The sequence below is a fragment of the Camelus ferus genome, chromosome 27 (assembly GCF_009834535.1).
Source record: "Camelus ferus isolate YT-003-E chromosome 27, BCGSAC_Cfer_1.0, whole genome shotgun sequence".
Taxonomy (NCBI): domain Eukaryota; kingdom Metazoa; phylum Chordata; class Mammalia; order Artiodactyla; family Camelidae; genus Camelus; species Camelus ferus.
In genome coordinates, this window is record NC_045722.1 from 6,806,903 (window position 1) to 6,824,316 (window position 17,414).

The 17,414-nt window shown below is 44.3% G+C and overlaps 1 protein-coding gene across 1 annotated transcript; it reads left to right on the forward strand.

Moving 5' to 3' along the window:
* The first annotated feature begins 466 nt into the window (after positions 1-466).
* On the forward strand, positions 467-16,704 carry WDR61 (WD repeat domain 61). The gene is made up of 11 exons (XM_006173490.3): positions 467-550; positions 3,404-3,454; positions 4,129-4,156; positions 5,910-6,015; positions 6,385-6,557; positions 10,527-10,675; positions 10,895-10,988; positions 11,865-11,958; positions 13,774-13,866; positions 14,594-14,672; positions 16,402-16,704. Exons 2-11 carry the CDS (start codon positions 3,443-3,445, stop codon positions 16,489-16,491), a joined length of 918 nt encoding a protein of 305 aa, XP_006173552.1. The 5' UTR covers positions 467-550; positions 3,404-3,442; the 3' UTR covers positions 16,492-16,704.
* Positions 16,705-17,414: the final 710 nt, after the last annotated feature.

Genomic DNA, 17,414 nt, shown 5'->3' on the forward strand with positions numbered 1-17,414 from the left:
GACTCGGACAGTGACCGACCAGCAGCCAGGAGCGGCAGGGCAGCTTTGCGAGGACGTGGTGCACGTGGTGCACGTGGTGCACGCCTCCACCGGTCCATGCTGGTCACGACCTACTAAACTGATATCCGTCACAGTAACAGTTTGTGACTTGCAGTTTGAAAAACAAACCTCTATTTTACTGAAAAATTTTTAAAGCAACAGAATTCCTTAAATTATCAGGTGTACAAATTAAGTAATTAAAACCTAAGCGGCCACGCCAGCAGTTTCTGAAACCTACACCTGAGCTTAGGGAAGCAGGCTCCCAGTGACCCCGCCCCCGGGGGAAGAGCCTGGTCGGGGCGTGGCCTCTCTCCCCTCCTTTCCCCGCCCACCCTCCTCTCCGTCAGTCCCGCAGGCGGCGTAGTGACGACAGAGGGCGCTGCGGCAGGCGCCGGCGCCCTGGGAACCGGCGAGATGCCCCGCCCCTTCGTGAGCTCATCGCCAGGCGTCAAGGTCGCGCGGAGTCGGGCGTCAGACGAGCGGCGGGGTTGTGCAGCCGGGCAGTGAGGCGGTGAGTTGGTCCGTACAGATGGTGGGGATGGCAGTGGTCTGGGCCTCTGACGGCCTGGGCTAGAGGGCGAGTGAGCGAGGGTGGGCCCGAGGCTGCCTCAAAGAGGGGTTTGCTCAGGGATACTCCAGGCCGCGGGGCCCGAGAGTGGCTTCCGTGACTCCATTTACCCTGCCTGCCTCTCGGTGTGCGGGGCCTGAGGGGAGAGGGTAGGTGGCCTCATCTTGCATCCTGAGGATGTTCTGTGGAGCTTCGAGATTAGGGCTGGTTTTTCTGCGGTAGAGGTCTCGGTACCCCTACATGGAAGGACTGTCTTAACCGAAGTTTTCCAGTGGTGGGCCACGCTGTCCTCTTAGGTAGCGAGCTTTCCATCACCGCACAGATACAGGCACAGGCTCGGTTATCTTTACTTCAAGTACCATGTAGTAGTGTGGGTTATTGACCTGCCTGAGTACTTTAATATGATATGTGTAGTGTTCTTTGGAAACACTGAGGAAGGAGTAATGAATTCTGCCTGGGAAGTGGGAGAAACGTCCTCTAAAGAGAGAAGGTGGCAAAAGAGAGCTTTGGGGCCCTCTTAGCTCTGAATTTATTATTTTAAGATAAACATAAGAGGTAATGTAGCTTGGTAGCCTATACTATAGCTTGTATCCACTTTCTGCTATCAGGCGAACCTTTGGGAATATTCCTTAACCTCTCAAGTCTCACTTTCCTTATCAAGAAGGGAGAGATGATAATAAAAATATCCATTAAATAGGGTGAGCTATTCCATGTGTAGTACTCAAAACAGGGCTTGACTCATGGTACCTGAAATGTGCATTCATTGATAGAAAAACACATCTGTCTTGAGGAGATTGGCTTCTTGGAAGTTGGGTTCTTGCAAGCTTTCCTACTCTTTCATTTATCTCTGTTGCAGGAATGTGAGGCAGGGATTGGAAGGGGAGAGGGAAGGCCTCTGCTTCACTGGGCATAGGGCTAGTTCCCAAGCAGAGTTTAAATGCCTTTCACTTCAGCAAAACTGGCTTGAGCTCCTCTAGTCTTTCCTACCCTGGGCAGCATTGTGTTCTTAGGTCACAGATGGGTTGGGTTACAAGCACTACCAACTTGATTGAGGTCTTCACAGGCAAAGATTATTTAGAAGTCGTTTGTTTTTCTGTTATTCTTCGATAGCCTTCACAGTAGCCTTTTTGGGTCTGCAAATTTAAAGCAAGTAACCCGAACCTGGATGCCTTAGCTCTATGGTCTCCTCTGTCCTTGGATAGAATTGAAGGGGCCATGAACTTGAATGAGAAAAAGAATTGCATTCTTATGTTCTCTAACCTCTAACTGAAATTTAGCATTTTCTTCAGTTAAGAATGTAGTCATCAAACCACAATATTAACAGTGTGACTTTGTCACCAATAGAAATCACAGATATTTTCATATCTTAGAATATTATGTAAGCTCATCACAGCTTTGAAATTATAGTAGTTACTGCTACATTGTGTTATGTAATGCGTAAACAAAGAATCACATATGTTATGCTGTTACAAATCTAAGTTTTGTATTTGGTAAAATTTTATTTCATAATACAGTTGACCCTCATTATTCTCAGGTTCTGTATTTGAAAATTTGCCTACATGCTAAAATTTACTTGTAGCCCCCAAAGCAATACTTGCAGTGCTTTTGTGATCTTTCCTGGACACGTGCAAGGTGGTGAAAAATTTGAATCAACTGACATTCTCAGCTGCTGTTGAACAAGGAGACACTCTGCCTTCTTGTTTCAGCTCTTATGCTGTAAACAAGTGTCTTCTTTTCAGTCTATTTTTGCCATGATTTTTGCATTTTTGTGCTTTTATTGGTAAGTTCACTGTTTAAAATAGCCCCCCAAGCACAGTGCTAAAGTGCTCTCTTAATGTTCCTAAGTGCAGGAAGAATGATGTGCCTTACAGAGAAAACACAGATAAGCTTCATTTAAGCATAAATTATGATGCTCTTAGCCATGAATTCAATATTAATGAATTACCAGTGTAAAATAATATGTCTTTAAACAGAAACATGGATTAAACAAAGTTGTGTATTGATGAGTTGACAAAAATGCTGCTACCAGTCTTGCAGGAACCTAGCCCCTAGAGGCAGTGGATCAGTATTTGCTGACTTGGTGTTCACAGTGACCTTATAGATCGTAACTGCCTGAATAGCAAGAATGGGCTACACTTGGTTTCCTTTCTAACCCTATGTACTTTATTTTATGTATTTAAAAACATCCTGAGAAGGGATTTACAGGCTTTACCAGGCTTCCGGAGAGGTCTGTAGCACACACAAGAAATATTAAGAACCCTTGTTATAGCCTGAGAAATTAAATCTATTCTTAAAGTTAAATTTGTGTTTAGCTGAGCTAAGTCCTTGAAGTGCCTTTTGGAAGACGTGTCTCCCTCCAGCTCCTGTCCTCATTCACACTCCTGCTGGCTCTTGTAGGCACTTTTGGCTGAGACTCCTGCGTGGACTGTAAGAACTTTGCTCCCCCATATTTGCTTCTTGACTTTTGAGTAAATAATATTTTAAATTAAAAGGTCCTGTTGTTTTATCTCTCTGAAGAGCAGCAAAGAATGGAGACTGGTCCCTCTCTGGAGTCAACTTAGGGAGAAGAAAACATGGGAAAGGATAGGTGTTAGAGTCCCTAGGTTCCAAGGGAGAAAGAAGGCCATACCACCTGGTAGGGCTTGTGAAGGGAGTCCCTGGGACTGGTCCACAGAAAAGTGTCAGGGCAACTCTGTGGCAAAGAGTTGCCTTATTTTCTTGGTCAAAGAGAACCTTCTGTAGCCCCCTCTGTCCTAATGACATCTGCTTACTGAAACCCTGGTATTGTTTCCACAGAGCTGTCTGGCCTTTAGCCCATCATCCTTGGTTAAGGAAATGACCAACCAGGTAAGGCCTTTGAAGAGAAAGAACATCAGTTGGCCTCTTTGGCAGGTTCGAGCCTAGTGTTTTGTCTGGGTGTATAGTCAGAAAACTTCCATCTGATTCCTGCTCTGCTCCTGAAGAGTTGGGTGACAGGGCACCTAGTCACCAGAGGGTTAGGCGGCACTAGTAAATGCACAGCACTAAGAGGAGGATTATTTTATCTAAGTCTGTACCACAGTTTATAAAGGAATTGAGGAAGCTTAAAAGACAAAAATAAGAAAGAAACAGATCAGAAAAGAAGAAATCTATCTTTGTAGTAAAATTAGGGACAGAGTTAACAGGTTATTACGCAGGCTGTGGTTTTATACAACTGCAAAAATTAAGCTACGAACTGGACTCTGGTGTTTCCTGGTGGTCAGAGCAGGAAAAAAATTTATTACTCTCCTTTTTAGTGGGTGGTGGTAGTTGGGGAGGAAAGATTATAGTTTCTTTAAGAACTAATATGCCTCTACAAATCTTGTATGAGCAGGAATCAAGGAGTTTGCAGGATGTCAGGGCCGTGGCGGGGGAAGTAGCTAACACTGTGGTGACTGTATCTACTGAGGGCAGGGTGGTGAGTTGGGTGCCAGGGACTGCTGTTAGGGAAGGGATGGGACATATCTGACCATTGGTTTAATGTGTCTTCTGTTCTTTTTTAGTACAGTATTCTCTTCAAACAAGAGCAAGGTAAGCAGCTTGCCTGTTCAAGCAAATTCACCTGTGAAAAACTGTTGTCCCCGGTTTAAGATTTTTGTCATGCTAACCAGACATGCAATTCCCAACCACACTCACTTTGCAGAAGAATCGGCAGAGGCAGCTGAAAACAAACGCACTTAAAAACAAACCACGAAAGAAAAAACCAAACCACTAACTTAAAAGAAAAGGTATGAGTCAAATGATAGACTAGAGAACTCCGAGCTGAGGAACGCTTTCCCACCTGAGGAGGATGTATCTCTGAGCTTCCCAGCTCTCAAGGTGACAGAAGGAGATGCTTTGAGCCTCAGAACTCTGTTAATGCCAGCTCATCTGGGGAGGTGAACTTGAGCCTGGCCCTGAGCACAGAACTTCCCTTGGGGGTCCTTATTCAGGTTCCTCCACTTACGAATGCAGGAACTCTCACAGAGGACCTTTGACCCTTAATGAAAGTGGAGGATGTAACAGTGAGGTGAATTTCTGTCAAGACCACTGCGGCAGTAGCAGTGGTAGGAATGGGAGCAGGAGGCAGGTCAGAGTCCGGTCTGGAGAGGTAACCGGCCAGTGATATTGGACCTCACACCTGAAAAGGAGTGTGTGGACTGCTCACATGTGTCTCGTTTCTTTACCACAGCCTAGATGAGTTAGGTAAAGCCTGCAGGAATTTGTGAAATGCCTAATAAAGTTCTTCCACTCTAAGTAGATGACATATAGGTAGCCTGAAGTTTAAGCCGAAAGCATTCTTCCAAGTTATCTAGTATAGGTAACTAGTAGCTAGTCAGGCGTGCCGGTCAGCTACCTTGCATGCAGCTGGGGCCGTCCAGGTGGCAAGCTGGCAAGCTTAGGTCAGGTGCGGGTTGTGATGGAAGCCGTGATGCTGTGTGTAACTCACAGCTGTTCAAGTTGAGTGCCCTTGTACTCACGTCCTGGAAAGTTGTTCCACGAGAATTGCTGCCAGATGTGAAGCCTCCTTGAGCACTTGTCGTGTTTATATTCCTGCACCAGGGCTGCAGACCCACCAGCATGGCCCACCAGATATGCAGCTTGCAGACTTAGAATTTAAGGTGGACTTTAGTTAATAGAGAGACTGGGTTTGAATCCCAGCTCTGCCTCTTCTTAGCTTTTGACTTTGGGTGAGCTACTAGGCTTCTCTAAGCTTCTGATTCCTTGTCTGTAAAATGAAAATACTGTTCACAGTAACTATTTCATAACATTGTTGTGGTGAGTTGAGGTAATACTTATAAAAGGGTTAATAACTGGCTCATTAACCATAATAGACATTGTGGCAAAGGCAGCTCATGTGTGGAGGCTCTATTAGGTATTTATTCTCAGACCTGTATTGTTTACAGTTGACCTGCCTGCTGTTTTTCAAAGAGCTCTAAGAGATAACTCTTTGCAAGTTTAGATCTCTTTGGGGGAGGGGTTTCACTTTAGTCAAGTGGGAGTTACTCCAGACTAATGCATGTCGGACAACGTGCTGAAGTAGGAAGGACGTTGGATTATTCTGGTACTGCCTCCCCACCTGGTATGATTTGGGGAAGGTGGTTTCTTCAGAGCCTCCAGTTTTCATATTTGCCTTCACAGTTCTAGTAAAAGCTGTGTGGGAAAGCACTTTGCAAAACAGTAAAGCAGATACATTCTGAGGCTATTACCTCAGAATTGTTGGAACAGTATTTCAGCTTCATTTTAGCACGTTCAGTTTAGAAGTTGCACGAAGACTTTTAAAATGAAACGCTTTCCATTTTAGCCCATGATGATGCCATTTGGTCAGTTGCCTGGGGGACAAACAAGAAAGAAAACTCTGAGACTGTGGTCACAGGATCCCTGGATGACCTGGTGAAGGTCTGGAAATGGTGAGTGCCCTCTCCTCTAATATGCAGCCTTGGAGATTGGGGTTTAGGGTTTACTTCTTGGCTCCCAAGTTGCGATCCGGGAAGTAGTAACTGTTTTCTAAGCAAGAATGCAGTAGCAGGCTGGTGATATGAAAGGGCAGCTGATTTTTTCTCACTTGTTTTCCTATTACTATTAAGACCCTATAGTTAAAAAAAAAAAAATCCCCTGGTTAAAACTTGGCTGCGTTTGGTGTTCTGTGGCTCTTCAGTTCCTCTCTGACTGCATTTCACAGACCACTGGTAATGCATAGTTACAGGGGCCCAGAATTTCCGATGCCAGGTGCAGTGTGTGGTGTGTGAAGAAATCCATTTCTCTGTCCCCCATTGAAGGCGTGATGAGAAGCTGGACCTACAGTGGAGTCTGGAGGGCCATCAGCTGGGTGTGGTGTCTGTGGACATCAGCCACACTCTGCCCATTGCTGCATCCAGTTCTCTTGATGCTCATATTCGTCTCTGGGACTTGGAAAACGGCAAACAGATAAAGTCTATAGATGCAGGACCTGGTAAGAGTTTTACTCTTAGAGAAGATACTAAAGATTCACAATCCCTTTTTGAAACCTTTAGGGATAGATATATTTTTACAGTTCAGAGTTTTTTGGATTTGGGACTGGTAATATGGGTGCATGAGCTGTCTATCATGTAATGCCTTCAGTGGGGCTGGGGGCAGCGCTATAATTAAATACTAATATTTCAGCAACTAAGTGTGAGTATTTATACCGAGAGAGAGATGTACAGGCTGTAAAAAGCCGTACATCAGTCCAAGTCAGGTTTTGCTGCCAAATGAATTTTGGTACTAAAATCATCTTTAAAAACTCACAGTTTTCGTCGCTTTTGGGTTTCAGAATTGCCAATTTGGGATTGTGGACCTGTATTTGAATGGTCCAGAGGTTCTCTGTTTGCCATATTCTGAACTGATACATTCACTGCCTTCTAGAGGTCTAGAACTTAAAGCGCTGTGTCCTCGTGGATCTGTGTCATGGTAATCTCTACAAATTATAATTAAAATGCCTGATTTCTAGTATATGATAGATGTGAACCTTCTAAAGAAACAAATTCATTGATTCATTGATGTAAGATAGCATAATCTTGTCCATCAGCCTTGATAAACATCGGAGATAATGGGAATTAATGATTTCCCTGGGCTGGATTAATGTGGACAAGCAAGATGACATTTCAGGATTCCTTGTAGCCTTGTATTTACTTGTAAATGACTGCACGGCATTCATGAGCAGAACCTGCTCTGCCGGAATGGGTAGAGTGTGGAGAGCCCAGTGCCTCCCTGGCACACCCCTCTGTGGCTTGATTACAAAAGAGCTGCTCAGGTGTTTCCTTAACATAATCACCTGACTGGAGCCCCGGGTAGGTTTGCGTCCCACCTGGTCGCCCCTCTAGGCTGTACTTACTTTGGGAAGAATGATGGTCCCCGAGTTTTAAGAAGTCTGGGTTATCTGGAAACTGAGTGCATTTCACCTCAGTGAGGATATTCCATGTCTATGATTCTTAGCTGTTGGAGAATTTTTTAAGACTACATATACCCAGTCCCTTTTTGGATCCACTGAATCACAGTTATTGGGGTGTGTGGGCTGGGATGTGTATTTGGAAAAAGCTACCCAGACACTCTTTGACTCCCCAGACGATTGTTTTTACATCTGTCCTTGCCTTGCTGACATCCCTTACAGAGTTCTTCGGTCCCTACACTAGCCCACAAAGTCTGCTAAGACTGCTGTATGGCTGAGGAGAGGAGGAATCAGGCAGATCTGCTGCTGCCTTTTCATCTTAGGCACCTAAGCCCTCCCCAGACCCATGACGCTAAGGTCACAGCGTGGTTATTGTGGTCCTGGGCACACCACAGCTGAAGAAACGAGTGCTGGATGGTTCTAAGGAAAAGGATGGTGTCTGTATCCAACTTACCTTCCCTGACAAATAGTAGCTTAAACCACATACTGGTTCCATGTGTGGCAAATGATCATTGAAAAATTACTGTTAGGAAAGAAAAAAGGTAGTGAGAAGAGCAGAGGGTTAGGTTTATTTTCTTTTTGGATGGGAATCTGCACAAAACTATACCAGGCCATCAAACAGCAATTGTTTGGGTGAGTGATAAAAGCAGGCATTGCTGTTGACGGCTCAGGAGCAGCTGAGCTCATCTGACAGTAAAACTACTCTAATAAGTCTAGGTCTAATGAAGGTAGGGAAATGGACACTTACGTTACATTTGTCTTGAAAATATGCCTGGAGAATGTGAACCACCACAAAAGAAGGAGAAAAGGAAAGCGGAGAAGATCTCAGATCCTGAGGAAGGAAGTGAGGAAGTAGAAGCAAGGGAAGACTAAGGGGAAGCGCCTGCCTTTGGCTCCTCAGCCCGCTGTAGCTCCAGCAGAACCATGCGGCAGAGAAAGAAAGGTGGATGCGCAGGGGCCTCTCGGCATCAGATTGTTCAAGATGCCCAGGTGTAAAGAAAAGCTAGTCTTTCAGTGATGAGGTGGAACTTAGTGGTTAAAATAAGTATTTAATAAGCGAATGTTAAAATACATTTTAGAGTGCAAGATTTAATTAAGGAATAAAAATTCCTTCAATTTCGAGCATAAAGACGTTTGCTACTAAAAGTTCTATATAAAACAATCGGGAAATGTAAAAATAATTTAGAAGTGTGATTTTATTAAACTTCAGGATATAAAAATCAGATTTTCTAATAACCGTCATTCCTGTAAAGAGCTAGTTATAGTAGGAGTAAGAAAACATAATCCTGTTAGAATAAATGCTACAGTCATTTCTGAGTAAAGACAGATGTTAAGAAGCAGCTATTTGAGAGACTGATTATAAAAGCCTTTTCAGCTCTTGGTTAATTGAGTACTTTTGAAGTTAATTTCCTTTTTAAGTCAGATATTTCATAAGGAAAGTGATAGAGCTAAATTATTATTACTTTGAATATATGTGTTAAAATTTGCAAGAGATTTTTATTTTAAAACTCACCCTGGAATACGGTGCTGAGCCATCTGTGCTGGGAGCCCTGGCCGCCATGAGCCACGCTCAGAGAGGTCTCCTGTGGGCTGAGAAGGGCATGACCTCTTTGAGCCCCACCCCTGGGAGCGAAGGGAGTGACTTGGGGAGAAGTCTCTCTCTCCTCTCCCTTGCATCTGACAAGCACTGTTCTGAGCAGGTGCAAGAGGGGCAGGGCTTAGGGTATGTTCTCATAGGAGAGTCGGCCTGGCAAAGGGACCTAGACCGGCAAGGACAACTAGATTGTTCCTTGGCCTCTAGGCTCTTTGGGATTGCCTCTGAAGAGGTTCCCATGTAGCTGAGGAAAAAAATGCTAGAATACCATCAATAGTCCAGGTAGAATTACAAAGCACATGTGCCTACGCAGGCTGCCCATGAGTCCGGAGACTTTTGCACAGAAGCACTGTGATGCACAAATAACATTTGAATAGAACACTTGAAATTAGGTTGTGTGGTATGATTTAAAAACTGGTTGATTTTTTTTTTAAACAGTACCTCTTTCCAGTTCCTATTCCCTATTAACTTGTGGTAAATACTTTGTCATCTTATAATATTATATGAGTATTTTGGTACATCTTCACTTATTTACAGTTTTATTGAGGTAAAATATCACCTCTATAATTATACTATGAACTTGGCCCATGGTAAATATATAGTGTAACAAGTTTAGTAAATTTGTACAGTTGTGCAGCCATCACTCCAATTTTAGAACACTTCCATGCCCCCAAAAGTTCCCTTATGCCCACATATAGTCAATCCATGCTCCCACCCTCAGCCTCAGGCAACCACTGATCTGCTTTCTGTCTCTATAGTTTTACCCTTTTGAAAAATTTCATAAAAGTGGAATCGTATTGTCTTAGACATCTTCATTCTTTCTTTAGCATGTTTTTAAGGTTCATTCATGTTGTAGCATGTACCAGCAGTTTTTTCCTTTTTATTGCTGAGTAGTTTTCCGTTGTAGGGATGTTCCACATTTTGTTCATCCAGTCACCGGTTGATGGACATTTGGATTCTATCTAGTTTTTTTCTTTTATGAGTAATGCTGCTGTGAACATTCATGTACAAGTCTATGCACGGACATGTGTGTTCATTTCCCACATTTCCCATGGGTAGATACCCAGGAGTGGAATTGCTGGGTAGGTAAGTGTTTGTTTTCACTTAGGAAACTGTCACACTGGTTTTCAAAGTGGCTGTACCGTTTTGTATTTCCACCAGTATGTGAGGATTTTGTTTTCTCTGCGTCCATGCTAACACTTGGTAACTTGGTATTGTCCTGTCTGTCTACATTTTTAGTAAAAATTTAAAAAGCCCTTAAACTAAATTGGTATAGAATTACTATCTTTACAACAAAGTTTTCTGAATCAGGACACTATTTCTCCAATTTTAAAGAACACTTTTTGGTAAAACTTTAAAATTTTTTAAATTAAAGTCACATCTTTTCTCACTGCAGTTCTTTCCTTCTTTTTTCTGTTCAGTGGATGCCTGGACTTTGGCGTTTTCTCCTGATTCCCAGTATCTGGCCACAGGAACTCATGTGGGAAAAGTGAACATTTTTGGTGTGGAAAGTGGGAAAAAGGAGTACTCTTTGGACACAAGAGGAAAATTCATTCTTAGTATTGCATATGTAAGGAAACACTGCTCTCTTTTCTCTGATTCTTCCAGTTTACTCTCCCAGCCTGTTGTGTTCCATGGTTCTGCACTGGTCTCGTCAGGCAGCTGCTGTCTGGCTGGCATGGTTTGCCTGCCAGCCAGTTAGACCTGCAGCCAGCAGATTTGCTTGCGTTTGGTGGGGGTGGCTTAACAACATGGAGTTTCAAATGCTCTCTATATGTTCTCCGTGCAGAGTCCTGATGGGAAGTATCTGGCCAGTGGAGCCATAGACGGAATCATCAATATTTTTGATATTGCAACTGGAAAACTCCTGCATACGCTAGAAGGTGTGGCTCATCATTTTACTTTGTGCAAACAGGGTTATCAGATCACAAAGGAGGACTTACTCTTTCATTAAAAAGCTACTAAATGGCAAATGAGCATTAGGTGTGCAGAACATCAGTCTCAGTCTGAAATCTGAAATGCCCCCAATGTTTAGGTTTGTCACTGGAGTTATAACCTAGACTTACTAGCTCTTGTACCAGTGTTAAAAGCTTGTTTTGGTGAACAAGCTTACTTTTTCTTTATGTGCCAATATATCTTAGCTACATGGGTGTCTTGTTTCTGTCATGTTTGATTCTAAAGAACTTTGTGATTAGAAAGTAACTCCTTTTTGTCGGTAATTCGAAGGTAAGTGAAAGCGCCGGGTCTACCCTCTGCACTGGCGCCCTCTGGGCAGGAGGACTGGGGACGGGAACGGGGAGAGGGTGGGAGGAAGACCTCTACTCTGTATTGCTTTGTACTATTTTGGGTTCTAACCAAATGAATGTATCACCTCTTGAACGTACCCTTTACCCTACAGCAAAGGATTTGGTACGGAAATAGCATTCTGTTTGTTCCACCTTACAAATTAGAAACAATGCTTGGCCATTGTTTGGCCGTATCTGTGGTGGAGAAGTCTTCTTTGCAATGTGTGCTGAGGGCCAGTTGATCAGGGAAGGGATCTGAGAAGAAAGGCCCAGGAGGAGGGGCCTGGGTAACTGTGCATGTTTCTAGAACACTAGGAGGAAGGGTCCGGTCAGTACCCTTTCTCTCTGAAGCACCTGGACACTGCAGCTCAGTGACTTATGGTCGTTAGAAGTGACATAGTTAGTGGAATCCTCTGTGAGGAGACGGCCAGGAGAGTGATTCACCAGATTAACAAGGGTCTTTGTGAATTTCAGGCCATGCTATGCCCATCCGCTCTTTGACTTTTTCCCCGGATTCGCAGCTCCTCGTCACTGCTTCAGATGATGGCTACATCAAGATCTATGATGTGTAAGTTACCTATTGAGATTCAAGGTTTCTCACTTAATACCAATGCCTGTTTTGTCTCTTATCGTTAGGGGGAGCCCTAGCAAGTGTGCTGCTCCCTCTCGTGGGTCTAGGAAAGACTTGTGTTCAGGCCTTTTCAGACACTCTGGTCTCCCGAGTCATCCCTCCCCATCAGCGTCCCTGTCTGTGAGCTTAGAACGTTATGGAGGAAGATATGCATGGGTTATCTGCTAGGATCAGATACTTGCTACTTTTTTCCAGGCATCCTGTCTTGTGGGGCTCACTGATTTTAAATTGTCTGGGGTAGGTAAGTAGTGTACAGATGAGGAGGTGGAACCATGGGGTTGTAGCTGGCTTGGAGTGATGGAAAAAATTAGAACATCTGTTTTCTAGGGGTGTGGCTATTCTAGCAGGCACACCTCTGCCCGAGTTAGGGAGCTGCTGTTACAGACCAGCTCGCAGCGGGTCTAGATGAAAGAGCCTTTTTGTTGATTTTTGACCACAGATATGGAAGTAAGTTCATCTTCAGGTCACAGCTCTCTTTTCATTGTGAGCCTGTGCAAGGGCCCTTTCTCTTGTTGTTTTCCCCCCTCTTTCTCAGTCCCCACTCCTATTCCCTCTCTGAGGTCTCCCCCATAAGCTACTTGACATGTGTCTGTGATACTTTGACCCGGCACTGCAGTCAGTGTGCTTCTGGTTCCTGGCTTCCAAATGTGGCATTCTAAACACTGGGTACACACGGTACACTTCTCTGTGCCCCAGCAGTGGGTGCCACTACCATGACCCTCCAGGTGCATGTCCTTTTATGTGCTTGTGAGAGCTTTGCAGGAGTTTAAAGTTGGGAGCTTTTGGAACAAAGAAAAATAGTCAAATAGATATGGAATTTGAATTGGAGCTTCTGGAATTAGAGCTGAATGAGGATGTTAGGGCCCAGAGGGGAAGATGCCTCTCTCAAGTTGTGCTTGTCTGTCAGCAGCAGAGCAAGTCCTTATGTAGCTCTCTTTTACAAGACTTCCACTGCGACAGTTTCATCGATCCTCCCAACAGCTGGTGAGGTAGCAGGGGTTAGTGTCCCTGTATTGCAGCTGAGGTGGTGACTTGGCTAAGGTGCTGATACCAAATGAGGACCCAGGACTCTCCACCTTCTTGTGGTCCCCCTGCTTTCCACTGAGGCCACCTCTCCTCGAACTTAACCTACCTCTGCTCTTCTCCGCCGGGGTCTGTTTTCAGGGGTGAAGTTGCTGACCTCAGTCAGGCCTGAGGATTGCTCTCCTGCCATAGGTGATACGACTTCACTTTTTTTAAAAGTGAAAATGGCTATATAGTAATTAGACCTGTCTTGATCTTGGTTAGGTTAAAAGTGGTCTGTCCAAGCCATGTCTGTTATAAAGAGTACATCTTGATACCTTCCTTGGACGGAAGACACTGGCCCCGTATGGAAAGGGTGCTGGGCGGGCAGGGGTCAGAACCTCCTTCTGTCCTGAGATAGTCTGCTTGCCCCTGCTGGTTCTGTTTCCTCATCTTGGAGTTGGCTTGCTGAGCCTTCTTTACGTTAGGTTTAAGCTAGCTGCTTGTTAAGGATCTTATTCTCAGCTCTTGGTGGCATTGATGTTTTTTGGGTTAGTGCCATTGAAAAATTTGTTTCTGCAACGTGTGATACTACTTCATTGCAAGGGGAATTTTTATACTAATACTGTCATTATAAGGATAGCACATTTGGTCCAGTTAAATGGACAGGGTTAAGAGTATACCTTCCACTTCAGTGCTTATATTCCAAAAGGTAACGTCTCCGTTTTGTTTGAAACGTTCCCATTTCAGACAACACGCCAACTTGGCTGGCACGCTGAGTGGCCACGCATCCTGGGTGCTGAACGTTGCATTTTGTCCTGATGACACACACTTTGTTTCCAGGTATTTAATGATTCTTATTAGTTTCTAAAATGCAGGGAAGATGAAGATGGCCATTTTGTATGAATTGCCTTAAAATTTGAAGGTGGTATGACCTTTTTTAATTCAAGTAGCCTTTGTTTTCTAGTGTTTTTTTAAATTATGAAGTTAATTGTTCTTAACTGGAACAAAAGTGGATTCTTTTGAACAGTTCAGCTCTTAGTTTTTCCTTATAAATCTAGGTTTCTGTCTACAGTTACTTAAGGGATACTTGTGTTCCAGTGGTAACTTCAGATATGAAAATCTGCTGGTAAAACGTTGTGCTTTGAGACCCCAGTGTTGTTCAGGCTCAGGATGACCAAGACAGTTGAAAAGCAGGAGATGGATGGCTTAATATCATTGCGCAGAGGCTTACAGAAGCCTCTGAGAGCCTTTATTTTGAAGCTCCGGTTGGCCTCCCTCCCATGAGGAGATAGGCTCAGCAGAGACTCCTGATGAGAACACTTAATATGAGGGCCAGGCAGCTCAGAAGCTCAGGGAAAGAGCTGCTCTGTGAGTGGGGAAAGCCAACCAGTGATGCCAACAAGCTTGACCACCTTTTGGGGCCCTGGTTGCCACTTGGGCACACAGGCACTGTGGGGGCCTTTGAAGTTAAGTTGAGTGAAGGAGTGTGGAATTTTTGGTGAGATTCCTTCCAACTTCAAACCAGTCTGAAAACTTTCCTGCTATTAATGTTCCCTTTTTTTAATAGTTCATCTGACAAAAGTGTAAAAGTTTGGGATGTTGGAACAAGGACTTGTGTTCACACCTTCTTTGATCACCAGGATCAGGTATGGCATAGCTAACATTTCAGTTCCTTTGTCTTTGGATTGCTAGCATTGTCTGACCACTGTGCCAAAACCCATTCCCTTTCCTAACCTTGCTGCTTGAGTTGTCCAGACTGGTCAACCCTCAGGGCTGAGCTGATCTGACCGTCCAGCCAGTGTTCCTGTGCACACTCTGGGATGCAGAGGCTGGGTGTGCGCTGTCAACCTGGCAACCTGCAGAGCGGGGTATCCCTAAGCAGGCCAGAAAACGTGGTACTAGCCACGCAGCCTTCCAGTGCCTTCTTTGAAACATGCTGCAGCTGGTGCCAGGGGTGCGCCTGGGCCCTTTTCTGGGTACAGCCCAGCCATGGCTGGCTCGGGAAGGACCTGCCTCCTCAGAAGCCTCCACTGCTTAAACACAGCCATCACTTTTCTCTTTTGGAGCTGCCCAAAGAAGTGGTGTGATTTTTTTTTTTTTAAATATACTTGAAGCCAGAGCTTCTTACAGGTTGTGTGGCCTTATTGATACTGTTAATTTTCATTTCAGTCTTAAATTAGGAAAAAGAGGCTCTCTTCTCATCAGATTCTTTTTATCTTTGTCAAGATGAATGTGAAATGATAAAGGTGTTTCTAGTGCAGAGCTTCTCAGTCTTTAATATGCAAGGAATCCCCTGAGGATCTGGTAGAAATACAGGCGCTGATTGAGTCGGTCTAGCCTGGGGCCTGAGATTTTGCATTCCTAACAACCTCCAGGTGAGGGCAGCACTGCTGGTTCCTACCACTTTGAGATGCAAAGGTCTTGGGGAACTAGTCAGTATAAGAAATAAAATGCCCATGGCAGTATAAAGTTGGCTTTTAATATATTTTAAATGTTTTTATGATGATCCCATAGGATTTTTTGAAATGTAGCTTGAAGTTAACAAATTTTCATGCTTTTTTACGTTTAATCTTAAATTGTTGCAGTAAAGTTGAGGGAATTTAATCTTGACATTCCACTCCTAGATTTAAACATTTCACTCAGGGACTGAGTCCTGGCTGGCTGTGTTGCTTTATGTGTGGGGGTCAAAGTGTGGTGCGGTCTTCTGGGACCCATTTGTCGTGGAAGTGAGGCCATTGCCTGGCCCAATCACACCACCAAATTCAGGGCTAGAATACCAGCTCAGGGCTAGGGTGACAGGCTGACCTGATAAAACCCCAACCACATCAGTTCTGTCTGGGAAGGAGGTGTGAATCTGTTAATTCAACACATAGCAAGTGACATCGACGATCTGTGAGGCCAAGTTGTCTAGCTCCCGCGGACAGACAAGCTCCATAGGTCTCGAAAGAGTGAGAATTACTGACCGTGGGGGTGAGCGCAGTTTACAGCTGTCCCTGTAGACAGTGACCTCGAGGCAGCTGTGGGGCCTTTTCCTTCCTGGAAACATAAATGAGGACCCATGCTGGTCCATTGTGGGTTCTGTCTTCATAGCATTAGGTCACTCCCTGGATTCTGAATCTTTGAAATGCTTGTGAGTATTTTGATTTGTGTTTAGAAATGAAATTTTTCCAGAGTGTGGGAGGTGAGAGGAATGATAATTAAGCAGTAGCAATAAAAGATGCCTGATTAAAGACCCCATTCTCACTGGTTCGGAAAGCACAAGAACATCTTCATTTCAGTGTTTTTTTAGATTGAGTATAATGAGAATAGAGTAAGGATGTTCATTCATGAAGAATGAAGGCATTAGCAGAACTTTTCTTTCCTTTTTATTTACAGGTCTGGGGAGTAAAATACAATGGAAATGGCTCAAAAATTGTGTCTGTCGGAGATGACCAGGAAATTCACGTCTATGACTGTCCAATTTAAATGTCAAAGCCTTCCAGGCTAATGCTGCACAGAGAATGTATAGATTGATCATGACATTCCTTACCTTTCTAGCTTGTTTAAAGGAAATACAGCATTTATTGTAGCAAAAACTTAAATTTTATAGATACAATATAAGTCTTTTCATGTTTTATTGGAAATGCCGTTCATACTTTAACATAAAGTGTTCTTAATGCAAACACCCGTGTTACTGAACATGCTTCTTTTTCATTTGCCCTATTCCTGGTCGGAAGAATCGGCATCATTGCATGAGAGCAAGCATCTGTCTCAGAACTGAAGACATCCAGGCACTAACTGAACTGCCCAGCGTAGGAATTCAGGCTCACTCTTCTGGGGGATGCCACGCAGAAGCTGAGATAGGAGGCTCATCTGTTTCAGAACGGGATCCTGAAGGAAATAGGCTGTTGGCGTGGGTGGGGACATTCTGCAGTCCTGTTGGATAGATTAAACATGTCCCCTGCCACACTCTCTTTTTGTTACTTTTAGAGAAGCTTAACTTGCTGGGTGGACATTGCTGCCTTAACAGTGTCTGTAGGCGCCTGCCCGCACCGGCTCTGGCTGACCTCCCGTGTCGCCCGTTACCCCAGAGTGCCTGTACCTCGGTTTTCTCCTCTGCGGCTCACTTGGGACTTGGTCTGTGTGTGAATGGGGAGGGTGTGAACAGCTAACACTCTGAAGCCTGTTGCTTTTTACTGATCATGACTTCGTCTGCATCATGTCAGGTCCTGTGCTTTTCCTCCAAACTCCCCATAACCCTTGGAATCAAGCCCATGCTTTTTACCAGAGCCCCTTGCTTCGCCCTCCTGCCTCTTCCCCTTGTTCACCCTCCTGTAACCACACAGCCCTTACCATTTCCTCCGCCTAGAATGTTTCTTCCTCAGACCTTCAGGGGTCTCACTGCTTTC